Below are 26,471 nucleotides of genomic sequence, written 5' to 3' on the forward strand. Positions count from 1 at the left end.
ACATACATCTTCCCGAACGTTTTTTTACATGTTTCACACATTTCACATTGATATGTTGTTTCCTCATCAGGGACAGCATCTGATATCATTCCAAAGCAGTCTGCATGGAACCACCTTTTACAAGTTCCACATTATATGTAATTAGCCAAACAGAAGAAAGTATGTGATACCAGTACCACCAAAATTTTTATTCATTTTAAAAACATTTTTTAGCATAATAAGAATTTTCTAATTTGAAAATCTTGTAAGAGCAGAAATCAGTAAAACTATCAAGATCGCTAAGTCATGTGAATCTGTCACAATAACAATTTATTTCTAGAAAAATTCATTAAAACTCAGTTGAGGCACATTTTACCAAACTAAAGGTTATAGTATGTTGTCAGGTGTATCTCTGTACACTACAAGTGATTTTAGATCTCTAAGTCATATGGATTTGTCACAGTAGGAATTTAAATGTCATAAAAAAAAATTGAATGTGTTATCAAACTTAAGGTTGTATTAGGGTTTGCAAGATGGGTATTTGTAAACTACAAAGGACTTTAGATGTGTATGTCTTATGGCCTACTCACAGCAGCAATTCATTACTTATAATAAAAAAAAAAAAAAAAAAAAAAAAAAAAAAAAAAAAAAAAAAAAAACTCCATACAAATGAAATACAATTCAAGAAAGGCAAATTTTACCAGTCTAAAGTTTGAGGTATGTTTGTCAGATCAGGTTAGATGTATACTTGTTAGTGTGAGTTATTGATTTTCACATTAGCTTTCTATTTCAGTAGGTTTAAAGTCTTTATAAACAACACCAACAGGCTCCTCACGTCTTTGAATGTTTTACGTTTTTAAGCAGTACCCGCACTTTACCAACGATTTACCAACGTGTTCAACGTCCGCTGCAGCCATTCTGGCTATTTTCATCATATCCATTCACCGAAATGTAATGACTAAAGTTTGGTTCATTTGTAGACCACTTCAAATCAAGCTAAAAGGACAGATCTATCGTGTTTCAGTGAGCATCAGATGAACTGCAGGAATTTCTTGACTCCTTTTCATCTGCCCTCAGACTGAATATGGAAATGTTTACTGCCAAAACCTGCTTAAGGAGGCTGCCAGTGTAATGATGTGATTTCAGCGCAGTAGCTTTAGCTCACATGTAGCAATATTCATATTTCAACTCTAACGACCTCGTAATTCAGAGGATCCATTGGTATTAGAGAGAAGGATGTGCACAGGACACAACGTATTGGGTTCTGAACATTTGTATTTAACACAGGGCGATATTTCAAAAACCCTATTCTGCCCATAGAGAAATGATCCTTAGACCTGGAGTTCCTAATATAGGCATAACATGGCGCTGACTACAAAATGACAAGACGACTACACTGGAGTGGATAATCAGGACAGTTGAGAGAATTCCCAGTGTACCGGTAGCATCCCTTCTGGGGGGGGGGGGTGACAACACAGACCAGCATGACATGCTTGTTGGTCTGCGTTGTTTTTTTGCTGGTGTATGCTGTTTTAGCTGGTCACCTCAGTATAGTCATACTGCTTGACCAGCATACCAGCATCAAAACACAAGATATGCTTGTTTTCCTGGAGACCAGTCTATGCTAGTTTTACTAACCTGTGAGCTGCTGTGAGCTAATGTATAAATTTATAAGCACAAGAACTCTCAGAAAAACTGTTACATCCATGTGCATATCTGCATCAAGCTAGAGAAAAAAGGTGGGATGCTGTGCAAAATAAATAAAAACAATGCATTGACAAGTAAATCATTTAAACCCTATATTTAATTAAATATAGCACAAAGACAACATATCAAATATTGAAACTCAGAAATTGTTTTTTTGAAAAATCCATGCCCAATTTTTATTTGATGCCAGCAACACACTTCAAAAAAGTTGGGAGGAGAAACAAAAGACTGGTAAAATTGTGTAATGCAAAAAACAAACAAACAAAAAACTGGTAGAACATCTCACAACTAATTAAATGATTTGACAACAAATATATGAAATAAAGGAGATACGGAAACAACTTAGTAATACTACTAAGCAGACCTGAATTGTTGAGCAGCTGAATTCCTATGTCAAACGAGGATGGGAAAACCTTTCACAAAACTAGAGCATGTTTTTCTCCTCAGTTTCCAAACACTTAGTGTGTTCTTAAAAGAAGAGTTGATGCAACACAGCGATAAATGACGATGATTTGCACATCACTCCATTCTGTTATTATTTGCATTTTGCACAGCATCCCAATTTTGTACACAAATCATTTGTAGCAAGAACTGCAAAAGAAAATGAAGAAAACATGAATATAAAAGCTACTTTATAAGGACATATCCAGGCAAGGGGGCAGTAACCCCTGGCCATTACCTTTTTTTTTTTGTTGGTAAATTTAATCTCTTGATTTAGGTAATTGTGTTGCTTAGTCAAACTAGGTGTTGGATGATAACTGTAAATAATAATGAGTGTTTTGCAAAGGATTAAATTAAGACTTTGACATACATAAAATCACAAATGCTTATTGCGCTATTTGGACTTATTGTACTATTCTGAAATATTTGTTGCATGTGTGTAGTTGATTCACTCACCAAGTAAATAATCTGATAAATTTTAAGTAGTTTATTAAGTCAGATCAGATCTTAAACCCCATTACCAATTTGATTTATAAAATAAATCAGCTGAATTACACACTCCATCCTTTAAGTTTAGTCCTATACGTTTTTCATTTCTTGTAAAGTAAATGAGAAAGAACACAATAAAAGACGATACTTGGAACTGTAGTTTGTAAACATCCCGCAGAGTGTTTGGAAGTGTAATGGAAGCCATCAAGATACAACATCACAGACTGAGATGAAATTTCCTCAAAAAAAAAAATTCCTGCTCTCAGTGAGTAAATCTATGCCTCCCATGTTTATGTGACTGGTCTGTCTGTTAGGTTGGTACAGAATTACAAATAGCTTTAAAAAATGTGTTACTTCGGTCACTCAGCTCTGTGCCTTACTAGACTACTGCCACAATGCAGCAAATGTTTAAGGTACTATACACTGAATCACCATCTTGTTTCTCAATTTCTTACTCTCTCTTCCAATGCCCTCAGCTCTCTTTCCACCTGCTCAGGCAGGTCAGCCCCCACTTGCTGGGTAAGGTAGGCTCGTAGCTCATGGGCTTCCTTCTGCCAGAATGTTTTAGGAACATCAAAGAGTGCACCCATTTCTACTTTCTGCCCCAAGCCTTTTGTGTTGATGGAACCTTCTTGAGGCAGCCAACCTATAATGCTCTTTTTAGCAGCTTCATCTTCAGTGGTCCGGCTGCATCTTCGGAAGATCCACTCAAGGACCCGAGCATTCTCACCAAAACCAGGCCACAGAAAGGAATTGGTCTCAGGATCTTTCCTGAACCAGTTCACATGGAAGATCTTGGGGAGCTGGGTGGGTTTTTTCCTTGTCTCCATGCTTAGCCAGTGGGCCAGGTAGTCACCAAAGTTGTAGCCGAAGAAAGGGCGCATAGCAAATGGGTCATGCATGATCACTTTACCTGATGGAGAGGAGTTTCAAAATTTAGAAAAAAAATACTAGTCACTACCAAACAACATGCAAGTTACTGCTTGATAAAACAACTACAGTCATGTGAAAAAACAAGTACACCGCATGAAAATTTACACTTCAACATATCTGGATATATAGATATGTGGGGCTGTATCACAGAAATACTTTAATCTTAACTTATATGTTTAGTTACCATGACAACTTCAGTTAGGACTGGATTTCGAAAAAGTAGCTATTACAGAACAACCGTTCTTAAGTTCATAATTTTATCCTAGCTCCAGATAAGAAAACAGTATTACAGAACCATCTTAACTAGACAAAACACTCAAGGGGAGTAAATGGACAACTAAAAATTAGAAATTATTTTTTACATCACTTGCCCAGAACTTTCCTTTAATTTCAGAAAGTAGAAGGATGTATTTCAGGTAAAGAAAATTTATCAATACGCTTCCTTTTTTCTATAAAAAAAAACAAAACAGCAATGTTATGCTAACATAAAAATGTTATGCTGTTCTGTGTTCAAGAATTCAATGCATTCCTTAGCATTATAAATGTTTAAACATTAAAAATTAGGATTTTGCTCAAATGCTCCACATCAACCCATTCATTTTTCACTTGCTTGACAGCGCCCTATAACATTTGAGAAGCCTGAAAGACATTGTAGAGTGGTAATTCTTCTCTAAACACGTTCTCTGGCCTGTCCCTGGAAATGTCCCTCTTTTAAAACTGTGAATTAGAAACATATTAGAAACTCCTAAGAAAGGCCTGGCAGATGTTTTGTGTTGTGCTTATTTTAGCCAAGAGAGGGTCTGTCAGCTGTTACCTACTGACCATTTATAAAAGGGATAGTTCCTGTAGTTCCTGTTCCTAAAATCTGATTGAGTGAGCCATGGTCGGAGCCATTGTAAAATACACAATACACGCATGCCTTTGACCACTTCCAACCCCAATTCCAATGAAGCTGGGATGTTGTGTGAAACAAATAAAAACAGAAAATCCTTTTCAACCTATATTCAATTGAATACACTACAAAGACAAGCTATTTAATGTTCAAACGGATAAACCTTAGTGTTTTTTGCAAATATTCACTCATTTTGAATTTGATGCCTGCAACACGTTTCAAAGAAGTTGGGACAGGGGCAACAAAAGACTGGGAAAGTTGAGGAATGCTAAAAAAAAACAACTCTTTGGAACATTCCATAGGTGAACAGGTTAATTGGAAACAGGTGAGTGTCATGACTGGGTATAAAGGGAGCATCCCTGAAAGGCTCAGTCGTTCACAAGCAAGGATGGGGCGAGGTTCACCACTTTGTGAACAACGGCGTGATCAAATAGTCCAACAGTTTAAGAACGTTTCTCAACGTGCATTTCATCATCTACAGTCCATAATATCATCAAAAGATTCAGAGAATCAGGAGAAATCTCTGAAGTAAGCAGCAAGACAGAAAACCAACGCTGAATGTCCATGACCTTTGATCCCTCAGACGGGACTGCATTAAAAACCGGCATCATTCTGTAATGGATATTACCACATGGGCTCAGGAACACTTCAGAAAACCACTGTCAGTGAACACAGTTCATCGCTCCATCTACAAGTGCAAGTTAAAACTCTAACATGCAAAGTGAAAGCCACATATCAACAACACCCAGAAATGCCGCCGGCTTCTCTGGGCCCGAGCTCATCTGAGATGGAAAGATGTAAAGTGGAAAATTGTCCTGTGGTCTGACGAGTCCACATTTCAAATTGTTTTTGGAAATCATGGTTGTCGTGTCCTCCAGGCCAAAGAGGAAAAGGACTGTCCGGATTGTTATCAGCGCAAAGTTCAAAAGCTAGCATCTCTGATGGTATGGGGGTGTGTTAGTGCCCATGGCATGGGTAACTTGCACATCTTTGAAAACACCATTAATGCTGAAAGGTACATACAGGTTTTGGAGCAACATATGCTGCCATCCAAGCAACGTCTTTTTCAGGGACGTCCTGCTTATTTCAGCAAGACAATGCCAAGCCACATTCTGCACGTGTTACAACAGCATGGCTTCATAGTAAAAGAGTGCGGGTACTAAACTGGCCTGCCTGCAGTCCAGACCCGTCTCCCATCGTAAATGTGTGGCGCATTATGAAGCGCAAAATACGACAACGGAGACCCCGGACTGTTGATTAACTGAAGCTGTACATCAAGCAAGAATGGGAAAGAATTCCACCTACAAAGCTTTAACAATTAGTGTCTTCAGTTCCCAAACGCTTATTGAGTGCTGTTAAAAGGAAAGGTGATGTAACACAGTGGTAAAAATGCCCCTGTCCCAACTTCTTTGGAACGTGTTGCAGGCATCAATTTCAAAATGAGTGAATATTTGCAAAAAACAATAAAGTTTATCTGTTTGAACATTAAATATCTTGTCTTTGTAGTGCATTCAATTGAATATAGGTTGAAAAGGATTTGCAAATCATTGTATTCTGTTTTTATTTATGTTTTACACAACATCCCAACTTCATTGGAATTGGGGTTGTGTAATATATATATATATGTATATATATATTTGAGGGGTGGGAATCTCCACAATTCGATTACGATTCGGAGGGCATTCATTGCTCTTGTTTGGAGCACATGAGACACAGGCTGCCACTCATCTGCGATAAAATGTGCTGTTACGGTGAAATAAGATTCCGTGGCAATGGGTGTCCGCACATCACGTTACATCCTACCCATTTTCTTCAGTGATTCGATTTTGGTCTCGTTGTAGAGACTGGGGGAGTTGGACGCAAATCCTTGGCAATAAAAGTTGTGAGAGAATTTGTAATTTGTTTCCGAGTTGGGTAAAAGCTTTAACATCGCTTGCTTGATGGTCCTCTGGTTGGCAGCAACTACAACCAGGCGGAAAATGAGTGGAAACATGTAATATGGTTTATAAACCAAAGTGCCAGAGAAGCCAGCTAAGGGTTTCTGCGACATGCAGCTCCACAGCAGAATAAAATAATCATTCTATGCAGTAAAATAAAGTTTCAGTTTAAGATTTATTTGCAACTTTGTTACAAGTTTAATAAAAACTTGCTTTTAACAGGTTTACAAATGAGTTTTCCTTTACTATATTGCATCTGTAGGTCTATGTTCATAAACATAAACTAGCCAAATCTAATTTACTATAAACTGAAAAAATGTTTGTATAAATTCAGAAAATAGAAACATGCCAGCCACAACTGCATGTGTGTACATATTTCTATTTTGTGGATTAGTCATTTTGTGAGTTAGATTAGGTTATTTTGTTAGTTCCATCATTTATGTTGGAACAGGCACTCCCAAAATTTTACTCTACTGCACTGATGTTGAACCGTATGCTTGCATTGGGCCAGTATGTCCAACAGGTCAAATCAAGCTCAAAACAGTGTGCGCTTTGCCTTAATTGGTGTGCTTGCTTCACACTTCGTTTTGACAGGTTACATTTTTAAACACACATAAGCCAAAAGGAATGACAGACTTTGCATGATGTAGTGGAGTTAAAAGCGAATTAGCGCTTCCTCAATAAAACTATAAGGAATGGTTGATACTCTGCTGATGCTCTGGGACACTCTGCTGTTGCCACAAGAGGGCACACTAATCACGTCATGATTAGAGAGGGAGGGGCGAAGAGTAAAATGAGTCGCCAAACATGCTTTAACAACACCTGAAATGTGGAGTTACATATTCCATTTGAGTAGAGCGATCAGTGATCTTTTCTCCTGTGTCCAAGTGTGAGTGATGAGACAAGTGGCGTAACTATAGAGCAAACTACCCTCTTTGGTAACAGCCTAAAAAGCTGTAGAAGCATTAAATCATGTCTGTTCCATACAACTATAGAGCTGGTACAGCGCTCAAACAGTCATATTTTAGTAGTACTGCATTCCCAGGCAACAAAAGTGAAAGAAAGAAGTGGGTTCATGCAAGTTACAGTCCTGATTTAAATAAATAAATAAATAAATCATATAAATGACAATGAAAAATTTTTTTTAATATGTAATAAAGTAATATTTATATGAAACAATTAGATTTTAAATAATCTCATATTGTAATTGAATTAACTCTTTTTACATAACATTTAAGATCATATTTGTGGGACATGAGCAAAAGTGGTATTTGGACCCATTAATGCTTTATAAATATCACATGTGATAGCACTGTCTATATATTTATCAAGCATCATATGACAAATTTTAAAATTAATCCAAAATTTCACTACTTGCATTTAAAAATGCCTATGGTTATAAAAACACCTTCAAATGTAGTTTTAAAATGCAATACCAAAAAAACCTCAATACCAAAAAAAATCTAGACAGTATAAAATGCAAAAGCAGTGATCAGTAAATTCTGATTGATCTGAATAAAACTGAAAACCATATGATGACCTAATCAACTTTTTCACATTCCAAATATAATGCCTGTAACACACTCCAAGAGAGTTGGGACAGGAGCAAGTTTAGCATTGTGTTATCACCTTTCCATTTAACATAACTTAATGAATGCCTGGGGACTGAAAACACCAATTGATTTCATTTTGAAAGCAGTATTTTTTTTGCCATTCTTCTGTTACAAGTTATCCGCTGTCTCAGGAGCCATCACTGCTACATTTTACACTTCATAATGCACAATGTTTTTTTTTAAATAGGGGTCAGATAGGTCTGTTTAGCACCTGTACCCTCTGATTACACTGTTGGACATGCATAACGTTTCTTGGTGTTGCCATCTTGAAGTAAGCAAAGACGTCTCTGTAAAAAGACGGCAATAAAAAGGCAGCATATGTTGTTCCAATATGTAAGTGTGTGTATTTCAACATTAATGGTGCCTTCACAGAGGTACCCATCACTATTAGAGGTATTTATTTGTACAGTGGATATAAAAAGTCTACACACCCCTGTTCAAATGCCAGGTTTTTGTGATGTAAAAAAATGTCAGCAAGACAAATCATTTCACAACTTTTCCCACCTTTAATGTGACCTATAACCTGTACAATGCAATTGAAAAACAAACAGACATCTTTCAGGGAGGTGAAGTAAAAATAAACAACTGAGATAATGTGGTTGCATAAGTGTGCACACTTTTATAACTGGGGGTGTGGCTGTGTTCAGATTTAACCAATTACATTCAAAACTCATGTTAAATTGGAGCACACACCTGTCACCAATTAAAGTGTCTCTGATCTACCCCAAATAAGTTCAGCTGTTCTAGTAGGCTTGTCCTGACATTTTTGTAGCCACATCTTCCAGCACAAGCCATGTTCTGCAAAGAGCTGCCAGAGCATCAGAGGGATCTCATTATTCAAAGATATCAGTTAGGTGAAGGCTACAAAATAATTTCCAAGTCATTAAATATATCATGGAAAACAGTGAAGACTGTCATCATCAAGTGGAGAAAACATGGCACAACAGTGACATTACCAAGAACAGGACGTCCGTCCAAAATTGATGATAAGAAGAAAACTGGTCAGGGAGGCTGCCAAGAGGCCGACAGCAACACTGAAGGAGCTGCAAGAATTTCTGGCAAGTACTGGCTGTGCAGCACATGTAACAACAATCTCCCGTCTTCTTCATATGTCTGGGCTATGGGGTAGGGTGGCAAGGCAGAAGCCTTATCTTTCAAAGAAAACCATCCAAGCCCAGCTTAATTTTGCAAAAAATGTGTTATGGTCTGATGAAACCAAGGTTGAGCTTTTTGGACATAATTCCAAAAGGTATATTTGGCGCAAAAACAACACTGCTCCTCACCAAAAGAACACCATACCTACAGTGAAGCATGGTGGTGGCAGCATCATGCTTTGGGGCTGTTTTTCCTTCAGCTGGAACTGGGTCCTTAGTCAGGGTGGATGAAATTATGAACAGTTCAAAAGACTGAGTGCTATAATAAAAGCCAAAGGTGCTGCAACAAAGTATTAGTTTAAGGGTGTGCATATTTATGCAACCAGGTTATTTTAAGTTTTTTATTTTATATTTTTCCAAGGTAAAGGTTTCTGTTTGTTTTTCAATTGCATTGTACAGGTTATAGGTCACGTTAAAGGTGAAAAAAGTTGTGAAATGATTTGTCTTGCTGTCATTTTTTTTACATCACAAAGACCTGGCATTTGAACAGGGGTGTGTAGACTTTTTATATACACTGTATTTGCATTTATTTGCATGTCTCCCAACTTTTTTTGGAAGTGAGTCGTAAAACAAACAGTACCCAAAGTAAAGATTTTTTTCCAGATTCATCACCATTGTACCATTATCAAAACTGCATATAAAAATTAAAAATGCATTGGTTCACTGGTCATTTTGCGTAGCTGAAAAATGGTTAGATTTGCACTATTGAGACCCTGGTTCCTCTCACCACCATTATAAAGAAATCAAAGTTAGTAAGCTCTTCTATAATGCACCATTTTACATTAAACCATTCTGAATTATGCAAATCTTTTGAAAACTGGTTGAATGCCTTAAAGCTAGATGTACCTTTATGTTCAGCAGCTGCTGTAGATTCAGATCTCATGGCAGCACCCACAAACACTCCATGGCTCCAGTTAAAAGTTTCATACACCAGAGGCACTCCTGAGGAAGAGAAGATGAGATTAAAATATAGTTTTTTATTTTAATTGACTAAAGTGGTCTACTGCAATTTGTTTTTGTTAAAACGACCACACAACAGTTAGTGCAACTGTTTGAGCAAACAAGTACATTACAGATTAACATCACTAATGCTTAAACACTTTAAAATTCCATGTAAGTACCACTTCTGACTGTTTAGGTTACACAATGCTGTTAGACAACAGTAAAACATGCAGTTTGTGTTATTGCCAACATATAAGATATGGCGAAGAGCAAGAAAGAGAACTGGTTTTCAGTCTTTGGTACCAACCCTCTGGTCTCCTCCCACCAAATATGATGGCATCAATAGGCACTCCCTCGTCACTCTCCCAAAGGGGGTCTATGATGGGACATTGGGCTGCAGGAGCACAGAACCTGGAATTAGGGTGCGCGCACAGCAACGAAGAGCCTACGGAAAAGAAAGGAAGACACCACAGAGAGGCAATAATGGACAGAGAAGTTAGAATCCTCATGATACAATATACTGTACACTTGAAGTGTCAAATGTAAAATTACAATACTTCAAAAATGTTTCATGATACACAATTCCATAAAATATTAAATTCTTCAGATATCTATAAATTGCCACATTTAAAAATCTTATAAACTATAAACTCTAATCCTTCTGTATTTTGGGGGAGCTGGAGCCTATGTCAGCGCAGCGGTCATTGGGCAGAAGGAAGCAAACAACCTTGACAGGTTTGCAGTCCATCGCAGGGCAATGAGACAGACATATACACTGACACACACATTCACACCAAGGGGCAATTTAGCATGTCCAATTGGCCAGACTGCATGTCTTTGGACTACGGGAGGAAACGGGAGTACCCGGAGGAAAAACACACAGACACAGGGAGAACATGCAAATTCCACACAGAAAACCCTGGTTGCCACCAGGAATCGAACCCAGGCCCTTCTAGCGACAGCACTACCTACTGCACCACTATGCTACCCCTATTTTAACTCAACAATATTAAATTAAACAGAACTAATTATGTTCTCTCATAATTCTAATTATGCTCTAATTATGTAATCAAGCATACAATTAGAAAGTGTTTGAAGTACTGACAATATCCATCAACATATTGACATATTGTGAAGTAATTTATAGCAATGACAACAAATAAATATTGTCCAGCCCTACTGTATTCAAACTCACCTTCTTACAACCCTGTTTCCAAAAAAGTTTGGATGCTATGCAAAATGTAGATAAAAACATGTAAGCCCTAAATTTAATTGAAAATAGTACAAAGAAATATATGAAATGTTGAAAGCAAGTAATTTTATTATTTTCTGAAAAATATAAGCCCAATTTGAATTTGATGGCAGGCTTCAAAGAACCTAAGACAGGGCATGTTTACCACAGTGCTGCATCATCTCTTCTTTTAGCAACACCGAGTGTTTTGGGAACTGGTTTGGGTGCCGAGGTGAAATTTGACACTGAAGTTGGCTTTCTTTCTACTTTCCCAGTGTATAATAAATGATGAAACAGTTACATTCAAGCACTATTAACAATCATACCTTTGTGTAAGTTTCACTTTATTTTAAGGAATGGCTTGGCAAAAACTAAACATTTACATAATTTCCCCCTTATCTGCATAGAGGCTGAAAGGCTCCCTGGTCTGATTAGTCTATTACTGAATGATTTAGTCTGTTAGTGCTATGAATATTACTAGATGTCTTGAACTGAAAGTTTATAAGACATAGCATTAGTAACAAAGTGAGGCAGGTCAGCATTTTGCAAATAATTAACAATGTTTTTTTTATAATAGTCTCCCAAGCAGACCTTACCAGATTTCCAGGGCTTTCCATGCCAGTCTGTAAGAGAAATATCTGGTTCAGGATGATCAAGGCCCTCCCACCAAACTCCACCATCACTGGTCTCCCCCACATTTGTGAATATTGTATTCTCAGAAATGGTTTTCATTGCATGAGGGTTTGTCTTCACAGAGGTGCCAGGAGCAACACCAAAGAACCCATTCTCAGGGTTAATGGCTCGGAGTTTGCCTGGAAAATAAATAGAAGAGTTCCCTGCATCAGTCCTAGGAACCATTTATTACCTTTGTTGTTTGTTTATTAATTTAATTAGCCAATTAACAACCTGTGCTACAGCCTAGTTATTGCCATGTATTTAAAATATCTGACAAACCATGAATAGCTCACGTAGTGCCATGAGCTAAGTATTATTTTGCATGAGGTTAAATAATTTCTGCCAAAAATCTAGGAAATACTATTAGTAGTATTAGCCTTTAAACAAATTCCAGATATTTATATTTGTGAATGTATTAAGTGTGACCCGTTTATCTGCCAGGTTAATCCCAACACAGTCACTAATTTTACTTTAAAAGAAAAAAAAAGTAAATCAAGTAACAATAATTTAATTGTTGGAATTTTCCAAAAGAGGAACTACAACTTTTTGCTGAAACAAGAAGCACCATTCCTCTTGTGTTCAGCAATATGCCTGACTAATAGAATGTTCTTAACATCAGCTTCACATAACACAGACTATTTCAAGACAGGAAATGGCAACAGGATACCATTTAACAATGGTAGCAAACAGTGAAATGATAACCATGTCTTTTCTCCATTTACAACAGTGTAATACAGGTTTTGCATTGCTCAATTTGACTTAGCAGGATAAGGTATGGTAAATTAAAGATGGCATTCTGCATTTATTGCATATTAGAAATATACTGAATTACTTTGGCAAAAATCTGAAGTGAAACTATACTGCAGACACGAGCTAATATGATTTTTAATACAAAACAGTACAATATAATAAAGTTTGCAACCAGTCTTGAAATCTGTAAAGAAATCAGCAATGAGCTTCACTTTACTAAAGCAGTGCAAGAAATAACATTGCATTCGTTGAAATTTCAGTCCACTGTTAGACTACTACTTTATTAGGTTTTGAACAACATATTTTCGTATGATGTGCTACATTAGGGTTCATGGGCATCTATTATTAGCTAGATTATTTTTTTATTTATTGCAAAAAACTATTTTAACCACACAGTAGGAAGCTTCTAAAGCAAGCAGTGTACTTCAAATGATGAAACAAAATCAAAATATTGTTGAACATATTAGCAAATGACTCACACCACAGTGCATGAACTCAGACTGGAGGTTAAGAAACCAGCCTTGTGACCGGAAGGTCACAGGTTCGTTCCCCTGAGCCAACAGTACATGACTGAGGTGCCCTTAAGCAAGGCACCTAACCCACAACGGCTCCCCTGGCACCGTGGATAGGGCTGCCCACCATTCAGGGCACTGCTCACTGCCCCGTAGTGTGTCAAACACAAATGGTGTTTGACGGCATGGATGGGTTACATTGCAGAGGTGAAATTTCCCCATTGTGAGACTAATAAGGGCAAGTTCATCTTTAATGCCAGCTTAATAATACTAGCAGCACTAATACAACAACCAGGAATGACACTAAAATTATGTCCTCACCCTGACTGTCAAACTTCATCCAAGCGATATCATCTCCCACACATTCCACCTTCCAACCTGGCAGTGCTGGCTTCATCATGGCCAGGTTGGTTTTCCCACAGGCACTTGGGAAAGCTGCTGCAAAATACCGTTTCACACCCTGAGGATTTGTGATTCCTAAAATCTGGAGCATAAAAGACAAAGGATAATAAGCATTTAAAAAGTTGAGTCACTCTGCATGCATGTGTAGATGTGAATGCTTAGTCAATATGTCAGCAGATTAGGAAGATTAAAATAGTTTTGATCTTTTAAAGTTGTATTAAAAATCACTTGTTTTCACAAAAAACAAGCACTCTCGCCAGTTACTCTCACCAGCATGTGCTCAGCCAGCCATCCCTCATCTTTGGCAATGCAAGAGGCAATACGGAGGGCAAAACACTTCTTTCCAAGAAGTGAATTTCCACCATAGCCACTTCCAAAAGATAGGATCTGCCTGCTGTCTGGGAGATGTGCAATCAACACCTTCTCTGGATTACAAGGCCACTGGTTCACCAACGGAGCTGAGATGGATGAAGAAGTATTTTGCTTATGATTTTTTCCCCCCCATCTTCACTTCATGTTGAACGTTACAACACAGCTCAAGCTTGTTGTACAAGTGCAATATTCCTCCATTATTAAAAAGGCAGATTAATCACCAGCCTGACAGAACTTCAGTCTTAGAGCAGCTCTATGCTCTAGAGATCTAACATAATGAGAAATGTATAAATTCAATTCAATTTAGGTGATCTATGCATCACAGGCATGGACAATGCTCTCCAATTTGACTGCGAGGCAAATGGGTGACATCTCATAGCACAATCATGAAGGCAAAGCTAAAAAGCCAAGTCTATATCTTAGGAGCAACACTTATGTAATATACAGTTGATAGTCACATAATAAAAACAATTCCCAAAAATAATCAGATTTTTTTCTATTCCATTAACCAAATTGATGCAGTCACGAAGGAATGAGGAAACAGCTACCATTTCTTAAACTTCAAAATTTTGTCTTGCCAAGACCAATATATTGAACTAAGAGAATGATAAATGTTAAACATAAACTCTAATGTTTGAGCCCCCCCATTAAAAACTTCACTCCTATTTCTATAAACCTTAAACTAGCTTTGTTCATTTTTTTCTGATGGTACAATTCAGATATGCTGATGAGATTTCCTTTGACAGGCATAAAAAAATAAATAAATACAGTATTAAATTGATTGATACTGTACAAATAGGGATTGTAAATCCCATAGTTCTTCATTTAAGATGGCAACACACAATGAGAACATGCAGACAGTCAGGTAGGAGTATATGCATGCAGAACTTGTCTGTCTAGGAGGCATGTACATGACTGCAGCTGGGGTGCGGTTTGTATAATTCAAAATCCAGCAGAGTAGGATAAACAGTCAGTGTAAATGATGACCTACTACCATGACAGGCTACAAGTCCAACACAGTAAATTTGAGAACTTAACTCATTTGTGATTAACTGTCATTTATGTAAGTAAATTACATTAGCTAACCAAACATTCAGGTTCAGGGAGCTAGCTAATGTTAAAAACATGGATCACCTTCATAGTTCATACATTATAGTTTGGAAAATGTGACCCTGCTCCCTGGTGCACACATTAGAGGTACACTCCTGTGCCAGTGTCAATGATGGATGTACACGTTCACTGATGCGGATTCATTTTGTTCTAAAACATTCTTGCTCAGGAGGCACATTTCTGATTACTATATGCCTCCAATAAAAACAGGCAGGCAATATGAATACATGCCCCCGAAAAATTTGTTTTTAGATTTTACATTGAACTTGGGAAAGAAAACCAAAAACTGCAGTGCAGTAAAATTATATATGTACATCCCACCATGGATTTTAACCCTTTGTTTTCAAGAAAAACTTACAAAAATAAAATAAAAGGCTAGAACTACTATTCTTGCAAATATTAAATACAAATATTCTATGACCATATAAAATAACTTAATGTATTTTTAGTAGCCAATTTTTCAGTTTTCATGAAGAGCCACCTGTGATGTTTTCCAACAGGATAAAAATTGTTCTTACACATCCTACAAATAAATTACTTGTTGGGGGGTGTTATTTTTTTTTTTTATTTGAATAATTTTGCCATTCTTCATAAATGTTTCTTCATCCCCTTTTTTGCTCATCTTTATCAAGGGTGCCAATGATTCTGAAGGGCACTGTATAAAAACGTAGCTTGACTGGAATACAACATCAGTACCTTTAAGTGGTAGAGGTCTGCCCAATGAGTGTTGGCAACGCACAAACTCTACCCCTTGTGCAAGTTTCTCCATGACAGGTGTTCCTGTGCGAGTCATAATTCCCATGCTGGCTACCACATATGGAGAGTCCGTTACCTGAACACCAAATTTGGCCAATGAGGAGTTAACCGGACCCATACTGAAAGGGATAACATACATTGTCCGACCTATGGGGAGACAAGGAAAGAACAATTAAGAGCCATATTTAATGGGTTGTCACATAATGGTGTTTGTGATTTCACACATTTTTGTTGCGTGGTGTCAAAACAATGAACTCTTTTTGAGTTTGCTCAGGAATACAAAGGAAATACTGTAATAAAACACAAATCTGCATCAGACCTATAAAAACACTATATAAGGTCTTTTATTATTTTATTACTGGCACAGCAATACTAATGCCACTTTTCATTGGAATTTGTCAAAGTCTTTGGCATTTCTTACCCAAAAATATTTTTTTCTGATTGTACTTCATTGTAATCTTCAAATACAGTATGCCATAAAAATCTTCTGTCTTGAAATGATGAAACATCAAATGGAGGTATATGATATACACAAACTCTTTTAATTCGACTTTTACTTCACTATTACACTGATCAGGCATAACATTATGACCACCTCCTTGGTTTTTTTACACTCACTGTCCATTTTATCAGCTCCACTTACTACATAGGTGCACTTTGTAGTTCTACAATTACAGAATGTAGCCCTATCGTCTCTGACTTTACATCTACAAGGTAGACTGACAAGGTAAGAGGGTCTAATAGAGTGGACTGTGAGTGGATACAGTGTTTACACCATACCACCACCATGTCAGTGTCACTGCAGTGCGAAGTATGATCCACCACCCAAATAGTACCTGCTCTGTGAGGGTCCATGGGGGTCCTGACCACTGAAGAACATGGCAAAAGGGGCTACCATAGTATGCAGGGAAACGGGTGGACTATAGTCTGTAATTGTAGAACTACAAAGAGCAGCTATACAGTGAGTGGAGCTGATAAAATGGACAATGAGCGTAGAAACAAGGTGGTCATAATGGTATGCCTGACTGGTGTATATGCCAAGACTCAAAATGATCTAACATAACTAATACTAATTACTTAAGTGGCAAAATGAATAAACACAGATGAATTAATTTTTTTTTTTTTTTTTTTTTACACAAAAACAGTTACTCCTATTCACTACAAGAAACATGTCCAAGTACAAATGTGCCCAAAGACAGGAAAGGGGAGGGCTGAGGGCAGGGGCGTCCCCTTTCCTGGGCATATTTTTTAACCAGCCTTAAATGGCCAAGTTTCACACACAGATGTGCATATCTGATCCATTCACAAACTCTGAAAAACTCCAGTGCTATGACAAAACACAGCTATAGACTACAGACTAGAGACAGAAATTGCAAGAGAGAAAATGCATAAGCGAATGAATTTAAGAATGAAATGCTGTTGAAAAGGGCAAATCTACTAAATAAAAAAAGGACTAAAAAACAGACCCAAATTGAGCCTGTTGTTGTGCATGTAAAAATCAACCTAAAACCCAAAATTGTAACAAGCCTTGGGTTGGGAAGCAGACCTCTAAAATGTTTATCAGGTTATCTAGGTGGAAAGGTTTGTTTTAGTGTGGCAAAGTAGCCCAGCAGTAACATATTGTAATTAATAAATAAATAAATAAATAAATAGCTTCTCTGTTAGTAAAGAGAAGGCATGTAGAAGAGATGTTCAGCGATCAGTACTGAATTCCAGAATGATGTGATGTTTAAAATCTTCATTTTAAATAAAAAAGCTTTTAGGAATCCTGGGGAGGATGCCACAAGACGTTCCCACAATGAATAGTGCTGAACCCCAGATCACTCCCATGTCACTCCTGGCTGAGGGTGTTGCATCAAACATGAAATATTTTTCAAACATGTTTAACAGCAAAACTGTTCAAAAAATAATGAGACACAAGAATGTGTACAAAATTAAAGGTCTGGTGGTACTGAGCATGGACACCATAGAGAGCATTTGTTAAAAGGGGGAAAAAAAAAATCAGCTCCTAATGAGTGTAAATAATTCAGGATGTACACAGATGAGCCAAAACACTATGACCACCTGCCTAATATGCTATTGGTCCTCTGTGTGCCATCAAAACATCTCTAACCCACCGAGGCATGGACTCTGAAGGTGCCCTCTGGTATCTGGCAACAAAATGTGAAGAGCAGATTCTCAGAGTACTGCAAGTTGTGAAGCAGAGCCACTGTGTATGAGACTTGTTGTTCCAGCTTATCCCACAGATGCTTGATTAAAATGACGGCAATTTGGAGGCCAGGGCAACACCTTGAACTCTTCACCATGTTCCATGTTCAAACCATTCCTGAACAAAGTGTGCAGTATGGCATAATATCATGCTGAAAGAGGCCACTACTGTCAGGGAATACCATTGATGTACCTTGCTTGCAACTAAGTTTAGGTAGGTGGCACGTGTCAAACTCCAGATTTTCCCAGGAGAGCACTGCGCAGAGCATTACACTCTCTCCACCGGATTGTGTGCCTCCCACAGCGCATCCTGATGCAATCACTTCCCAAGTGACATGATGCACACATGCCCGGCCATCCATGCAATGTAAAATAAAACAGGAACCATCAGAGCAGACGACCTCCTTCTATTGCTCCTAGATCCAGTTCCAATGCTCAGGTGTCCATTGTGGGCACTTCTGATGGCAGACAAGTGGTAACAATAAAAAAATTTCTTTTTGACTTGTACCACAGTTGCACTTCTGTCAGGTTGGACAAGGTGGGATAGCCTTGGTTGCCCTCACACTTCATTGAGCCTTAGCCATCCTGCTGATCAGAGCACCCCACAAGCCTTGCTGAGCTCTGACTCAGTTGGCTGACCATAAAAATCTGCTGCTGTCCAAAAACTCTTAGGTCTTAGGATTTCTCCCACACACAACATGTTTACTATGATGTTTTGTTTACCATCTAATATATCTCAGATCTAGACACACAGTTGTTACTAGAGATTTCTCTTCTACATTAAGAAGAGCAATGTGATAAAGAGCAAATAAATAGTCCAGGAAAACATTATATCAAAAAAGTGAAACAAACATAACATACATTCATTTTACATGTACCTAATTTAATTAACCTGCTACAATGTCCAAAATAATTTCTAATTGAAAACTAGCTAAGGACTTACGCAAAGGAAAGACGTCAAAGTCAAAACACATTAATGTTTCTGCTCTTTCATCAGGCAGTACAACCAGACAATTCAGAATCCCTCCAGAAGCTTAACTGTGACACACAAACAGACCTGTCATGCAGGCTGGGAAACGGTCCTCTCTTGCTTTCAGGAAGTCGCTCTCACTCATCCAATTGCCGAGCTGGCTCTTGATGTTGCTGCTTGGAATGGGAACAGCGTCTCTCTGCTGCCTAGTCACTACCACTGTCTTACTCTCTACACGAGCCACATCTTTAGGGTCTGTGCGGGCCAGCCAGCTACAACAAACAGCATATTTATAAATCAGTACAATGCTTTAATAATCATTTAACAGTTAAAGTGATTTTTAGCATTGCTTTCTTATTAAAGTATATTATTTGTAATTTTCCAGCAATGGGCACCCCCCTCTCTGCTGAAGTTTTAGGTCTTGCCTTTACAGATTGCCCATGCACATCTTTCAAATATCTGGAGCCTCAAATTGAAAGTACATTCAAAGTAACACCCTCCCACTGTCCTGCTAGTAAAGTACCACCCATACATGTACGGCATTTGGCAGACCTTGAGTCAAGAGAGCTGTTTAGATTTTCTCATAACTGCTTGTGGAACCCTCACTAATGTTTCAGGCCCCTGGGCACGCTCTCATAGAACCCAATGGACAATCCGGGCCTAACAGTGTGGGTTGTGAACTTCCAATGCACTGACATGATGTGACAAGTACATGTGACATAATGTAATTCTCACAGGTAGCAATGTTTTAGTCAAATTTACAACACTTTATGTGGATGGTTCAAGATTACATTTGCTATGCTTTCACATGTTTTTTCATGTTCACAGAAATTAGAAATTTGTTCCATAAAGGTGCTAGTTCCTGATCTTTAAGGCCTATGCTAAAGATTGATAACACAATATTAGATTGCTGTAAATGACATGCCATTTTTCAGAAAAGAAAGCAATACTGTAAATTACTGAAGTATAACATTTATAAAATACCATAAACTGCTACATTCAGTTATGTATGAACTAAGAAAATAAGCTAACCAATATAGTGAGAAATGAAAAACCTTTCTGACAGTAATTTATTTGTAATGCTGAATGGGATCACTGCTGTTTACTGCATTCAATGTCTAAATTACCCCAAAGCACTCAAATATGGTGATTTGACATCTTTCTCAACCCTTTTTTGGTTTAACAGAAGGCTTGCTGTAGTGGGAATGCAAAAGATTGACAAGGTCACTCAACTTGGCTACAAACACCTCCTTTGTTTAGAATTTCCCTACAAATACAAATGTTAACATGTTACATGTTAACAATAATACTCGAGTTAATAATAAAAACAAAATATTACATTGTTATATATTATCTTATCACCCAGGCATAACAGCATCTTGAATTTTACTCTGCACTTTCCTGTACGACTACATTTTTGTTGTTTACAAAGTGAGTATGCAATTCAGCAAATGCCTTTATGCTAATACTATATGCTATATAAGCTACAAGCATTGCGAATTTTGGTCTAAATAAGAAAAAAAATTGGAAGCAAAATTGGATAAGGAATCAACCCATATAAAAGAAAGAGATCTCTCTCAATAACTCTACAGTTTCTTCAAGGCAACAGTGAGGTCAGAGGTCAACATTTTGCTTTAGCCTCTAGCTGCTTAGATATTTCTCCTCAGCAAAAAAAACTCACATCCACATCATACATTCTCCTCAGATGTGCAAAGAAAACAATGCTCCTTCCTACTTTAAGTGCAATAACTTAGAATTGAGATTGCATTACTCACCAGTTCTTATATTTCTGCAATTTTTTCACCATGCCTTCATTTTCCATGCCAGCCAAAATGTCTGCTGTCTCTTCAGGTGTGCCCGTCACCACATGCACTTTAGCAGGATTGCATTCTGCCACAGCACCAGAGACAAATTCTGCCACAGCTTGGGGGAGCTGGGGAATGGAAGCCAGGGAGCGACACCCTACAGCAGCTGCGCCAAAACTCTCCCGCCTGTAAACACAATACCATCCACCAATTGTTAGGTACATAATAAATCACCATTACAGAGAAATCAAGTAATTTTGGTAATTAAACTAATTAACATACAGGTCAGAATATAGCACCAAAAAACGTTCTTCTCTTGTTATAAGCTTGACATCATAACAATAGAAGAACACTTTTTGGTACTATATAAAACACAAAGGTTCTATATACAACTATGTATAAAAGATTCTTCATCAATCTGACGAACCCTTTCACAATGAAAAGAACCTTTTAATCATGCAAAGGGTTCTTTGAGTGTTCATGGTACTATATAGAAGCATTTTCTTTAATAAAGCAACATTAAAGAACCATCTTTTTTAACAGTGTATGGGAGAAAAACAAGGAATTTCAAAGCTGAGAAAAGATGCACAAAGCATTGAGCATAGCCAATACAACAATTTGGATTGGAAAGGTCTTGAAAATGAAAGAAAGCACTGGTGTGCTAACCAATAAAAAAACAACAGCAGTTGATAACAGAAAAATTCCACAAGGCAGGGGTTTAAGCAGCACAATCAACTGTTGAAGAAGATTTTGAGAAAAATATGAGAGAGAATACAGCGAATCAGATTCACGAAGAAATACAGAAGTGAGCAACAAAAGTTCTGGAACACTTTTACGGACTGATGAGACCAAGATTAACCTCTACCAAGTGACTGAAAGGCAAAAGTATGGAGAAAGAAAGTATCTGTTTGTGATCTATAACCTTATCTGTCAAACATGGTGGAGGTAGTGTCATGGACGCTTCTGGAACAGGCTCACTAATCTTTATTGATGATTTAATTAATTACGGTAGCAGCAGAATGATTTCAGAAGTCTACAGAAACATTCTGCCATTCAAGGAAATGCATCCAATGTATCTGGGAGGAACTCCATCTTGCAGCAAGACAATGACCCAAAACATGATTCCAACACAACACAGGCCTTTATCTGGGAAAAATTGAAAGGTTTTAGACTGGCCAAGTCAATCACAATTCGGCATTCATTTCACCTCCTGAATAAAAGACTGAAATGAAAAAAACCCAAAATAAACAACAACTAAAAGCAACTGTGGTCAAAGCCTGGAAAAACATCACAAAAGAAAAATGCAGCAGTTGGTAATGTCAGTGGGTCACCAGCTTCATGTAGTTGTTGCATGGGCACAGAACCCCCAAATCTCTAACCTATAAGCTGCCACTGCCCTGTTTCGATGTAAATATCAACAAATAAAATCTGAAATTCTGATCTATCGTCTCATTCATCTTTTGATCTCAAACTCAAACGTCTTCAGTGTGCAGCAAAAACAAAGGAACTGTCCTTGCTATTCCAAAACTTTCAGACAACTGTGTATTAATAGGACAAAATATATTAAAATGAATGAACATGTTTAGAAACATTCATGCTTGTGGGATGAAGATGTACATGAAGAAAAGACTTAAATATAGGATTTGTAAAGCACAGGCAAATATAAAGAACTGCTCTTCAGACATTTCTTGGCACAAATCCAAGAAAAGTTCTTGCTCAATTATGAAAAAAGTCTATTGCTCAACTGCTGTTCAAAATGTCTATCTAGGTTGAGTCACACTCATCTACAGGAAAAACTGATAACTAATACACAAAAAATAAGAAAAGGTCAATTAATTATTACCTCCTGTTTAGGGGTATGATGTGTGAGAGAGTGATAAAGTGCAAGACAAATAATAAGAGTTAATAAGACAATGAGTCTTTTTACCATCTCCATTTTCTGAGCTGTAGCTAGCTTTGTTAACTTCTTTGACTAAGAAAGTTATGAGAAATACTTTCAAATGGAGTGACTTGATTAGATGAATAAAGTTCAAGAGACAAATGAGGAAGACACTGCTGTTCTCTTTCCCTTTCATTGGTGTCTAACCCTTCATTCACAGAACCTGCTTATTACATCATGCTAAAACTTATTTCTCTGAAAAAAATAAGGTCTGAAAATATGCAGCATTTACTGCTTTATAATGTATTAAATGCTTAAAGACACAGATGTCCAACGCTTTACTCATCAAAGGAATTTTATTATTTCTAATATCTGTTTTTGGAACACATTGCACATAACTGAGGTTTTACAAAGATATCAAAATACGTGCAGCAGTCTGATAAACTGACACCAGATAAAACAGATAAGTTGTCAGTTTATCAGGATTTCACTACACTGATTTTTTTATTTTGCTCTTTCATTTACTTTCATAGATAGCTTGTGAGCTTTGCTCCTTTTCCTTCCTCAGAAGCCAAACACACACCTCCTTGAGAGTGGGCCAATCAGGCAAGCTTATACGCATTTACTCCCCCTCCGCCCTACAGTCCTTGGTTTAATTGCTCCCCCAAGCACAGGCACACATGAACGCTCACGTCATATACAGTCTCGCAGAATTTTTCAAATAACTAATTTTCAGTTGAAGAAATGTCAATGTTTTAGAAATTATCTTGTAGCTCAGGAACAGAGACTGAATCCATGTCAGAAACAAAACACTTATAAGCATGCTCTCTAAGAAATCTATCAGTCAGCAGCATGCTCTATGTCAGAGAAAGCTTAAAGAGATGATTTCCTGCTGTCTGTGAGCAATGATATCACTCACTCTAAAAGAAAATAACAGTAAAGGAATGCAGAACAATAAAGGAACGAGGATTAGAAACACTAGATTACATTATACTTCACTAGAAAGCCAGCCTTACACCTGAATGCTGTTAAATGGTCTTAGAAGAAGAAACCATCTTCCACTAACAAGGGTCACAAATCAGTTAATAATTTCTCAGCAGGTCAAGAACATCTAGTCTTTGTGTCAACAAGTTCAAGTTCCGTCAGCTAAAGTGTGGCAAATTTGGTTTCATATTTTCAGCTCTCTTTAATGCAGACAGCAAACTATAACCAAATACATTTAAAAAATATGCCTCATTCAGCTTCAATTAACTTTAGAAAGACAGATGCTTTGCTCATTAAGAAAGTTTTATTTCACATGAATTTAGCTAAAAGAATGTAAACATATATAAAATGATGTGTAGCGTAGAGAGTGACTTCCTTTAAGACTACCACAGATTGCCGTTTCTGAAACCACATCTTAAACTTACAGGCTATTTGTTCTTGCCCTAAAGTGATTGGGTCATGCCTAATGGACTTTAAATCAGAAATTAAATCACTTGTAGCAAAAAGAGATTCTCCTAAGCTTGCTACAGCTCACATATGCTGAAACTGTCCACTAACTGAATATCAACAAATGTTTATTTATGATCTAAATGCTGTATGATGGAATACAGATATACAGAAGCACTGAACAATCACTAAAAGTAAAGATTTCCCCCACAAGGCAACAACTTTAATTTTCCCAAAAGAATTTGCTGTCATTACAATTTATTTTTGTCCATTTATTTTTGTTAATCAATCACAAATCACACAATAGTGATTAAATAGCTCAATAACTTTACATATTGGGGACTTGAAAATTGCAGAAAGCTCGGAAGGGACGACCATTTTCCTAATCGTTCTAAATAGCCATGTAGCCAAATAAACCAGATCATGACATTTGTATATGTCATGTATGTCTTTCTGGGCCAGAAAAAATGATCACTCTGATACTTGCTAATAGAAATTTTAAGTTGGTCTGAGAAGTCACTCATCATAGCATTGTGAAGTCACTTGTGGAGATCGATGGGAATCCATTATAAATAAACCCTATAAATAGTGCCTCTGGGGAGACTTAGAGATTAAATTTCATGTTTTCTTATAAGTTTGAAAGATGTGTCTAGTTGGATGTCAAAAAAGTTGGATAAACCAGGATAAGTTTGAAAGCTTGGCAAGATAAACTCTGATCTTAGCATCGTTCCTCATATAAAGAACATCTCTAAGGTTGTGCTTTGTCACCTGAAGAAATCTCAAATGTTATGCCTTTTTATCAAAGGAGGATGCATTTGTTACTAGATGACAGGATTACAGTAATGCTCTTTATCATATAAAAATACATATCTGCAACAACTCTTTACCCCAGTTAGAAAATGTGGCTGCAAGGAAAAAATGCAACAACAGCAAACATGACACTTATTTTTGAAAATTACAACGGCTAGCTGTGGCACTCAGAACAAATGTCAATTTTTTTTTTAGTATTTAAGAGTTAATACTATAATAGCTGTAGATTAGAAACTACACTCCCAACCAGTAAGACCTGTGAATGCTGGTTTCTCTGAGGGGCCCCAACACCAAATGAAGAAAACTGGTGTAACCGGTGTAAACAAAGGACGTTCTTGAAATATTCTCTTATGGTTTGTTCTCCGTTCTTCTTGGGAAAGTGTAAATATAGTCTTATTTTCTTTGCCGAACGTTTATTTAGCGAGAAATCAAATGAAGATGGTTGAATTTCCACCGAGGTCAACGAGCACCTACACTCGTACAGTAACTTTGATAGCTGGTTAAGTGTCTTATGCGCTTTGCAACAATGGTAATACATGCAAACGTTACAAAAAACCATTTCATTTTATGCTAAAAAGGGTTAAAAAAACACACATACCTTCTCAGCACCCCCAATAAACGACACGACATCTTGAGACACAGGCTAGTAACAAAAGAAATGTTCCAAAAATAAGGAGAGTGTCCTGGGAGTGCCTGCGCTTCCCCTCCAACCACCTCTTATATATGACCGATCTCTAAGCTAGAAGCCCCAGTTTTGAGGTTAGCCTGAGAGACCCTTGCACTTTAACACGTGAAACGTATCTTGACGCCACACATCTCTTGCTCAAGTACCAATGCTCTTCTTCCAATCATGCCTATTGGTTAATACTAAACATGAATCGCATCGGTTTGATGTGCAAATAATAGTACTTCGCCTGTCCGTAGTCACAGTCCGCCACGTCAACTAAAAGGCTCTATCAGTGCAGACAACAGAAAGTTCATGCTGGTCTAACCACCCCCTTAAAACGTCCCGCGGGAGAAAGCTATAGCATTATTTCAATCCTAGAATCTTTTAGCTTGTGTTTTGAGGTGTGTGTCGGTTTCTAATATCAAGAACAACTTCATCTTCCACTGCACACGCAGCCAACTGTAAAACCTCCTATCACCGGCTGACGCAAGCTCTCGACTGCTGTTCCTGTTCCTGAATCCGTGAAGGTATAATGTAGGCTGTGGCTTGCATAAACGTGACACAAGCTTTGCGCTGGTTTTAAAAGAAGTTGTACAGTTCACATCGCAAATGGGTTATTTTTTTAGACTTCCCATTGGCTATAGCTTTGGGTATACAGCGTACTCGGTTTTGCCAAGTAAGCACGTTTACAAGTTAATAAACAACAGCGGAGGGAGGAGGCATAGAATAAGCGATAAACTATCTGCGCCGCCTCCCTCGTTCAGAAAACGTGTGTCTGTGTAATGTTGGGCATTCTAAATAGCTTA

At 37.5% G+C, this 26,471-nt stretch overlaps 1 protein-coding gene across 1 annotated transcript; it reads right to left on the minus strand.

Annotated features, from left to right (window-relative positions):
- Positions 1-2,375: 2,375 nt before the first annotated feature.
- pck2 (phosphoenolpyruvate carboxykinase 2 (mitochondrial)) lies at positions 2,376-26,270 on the minus strand. Its single transcript, XM_017715976.2, has 10 exons — positions 25,597-26,270; positions 20,849-21,064; positions 19,161-19,345; positions 15,836-16,042; positions 13,928-14,115; positions 13,577-13,739; positions 11,915-12,130; positions 10,395-10,532; positions 9,992-10,087; positions 2,376-3,529 (listed from the first exon to the last, which is right to left on the minus strand). Exons 1-10 carry the CDS (start codon positions 25,626-25,628, stop codon positions 3,060-3,062), a joined length of 1,911 nt encoding a protein of 636 aa, XP_017571465.1. The 5' UTR covers positions 25,629-26,270; the 3' UTR covers positions 2,376-3,059.
- Between the last annotated feature and the right edge of the window lie 201 nt (positions 26,271-26,471).

Source organism: Pygocentrus nattereri, chromosome 3 (assembly GCF_015220715.1).
Source record: "Pygocentrus nattereri isolate fPygNat1 chromosome 3, fPygNat1.pri, whole genome shotgun sequence".
Lineage (NCBI taxonomy): Eukaryota > Metazoa > Chordata > Actinopteri > Characiformes > Serrasalmidae > Pygocentrus > Pygocentrus nattereri.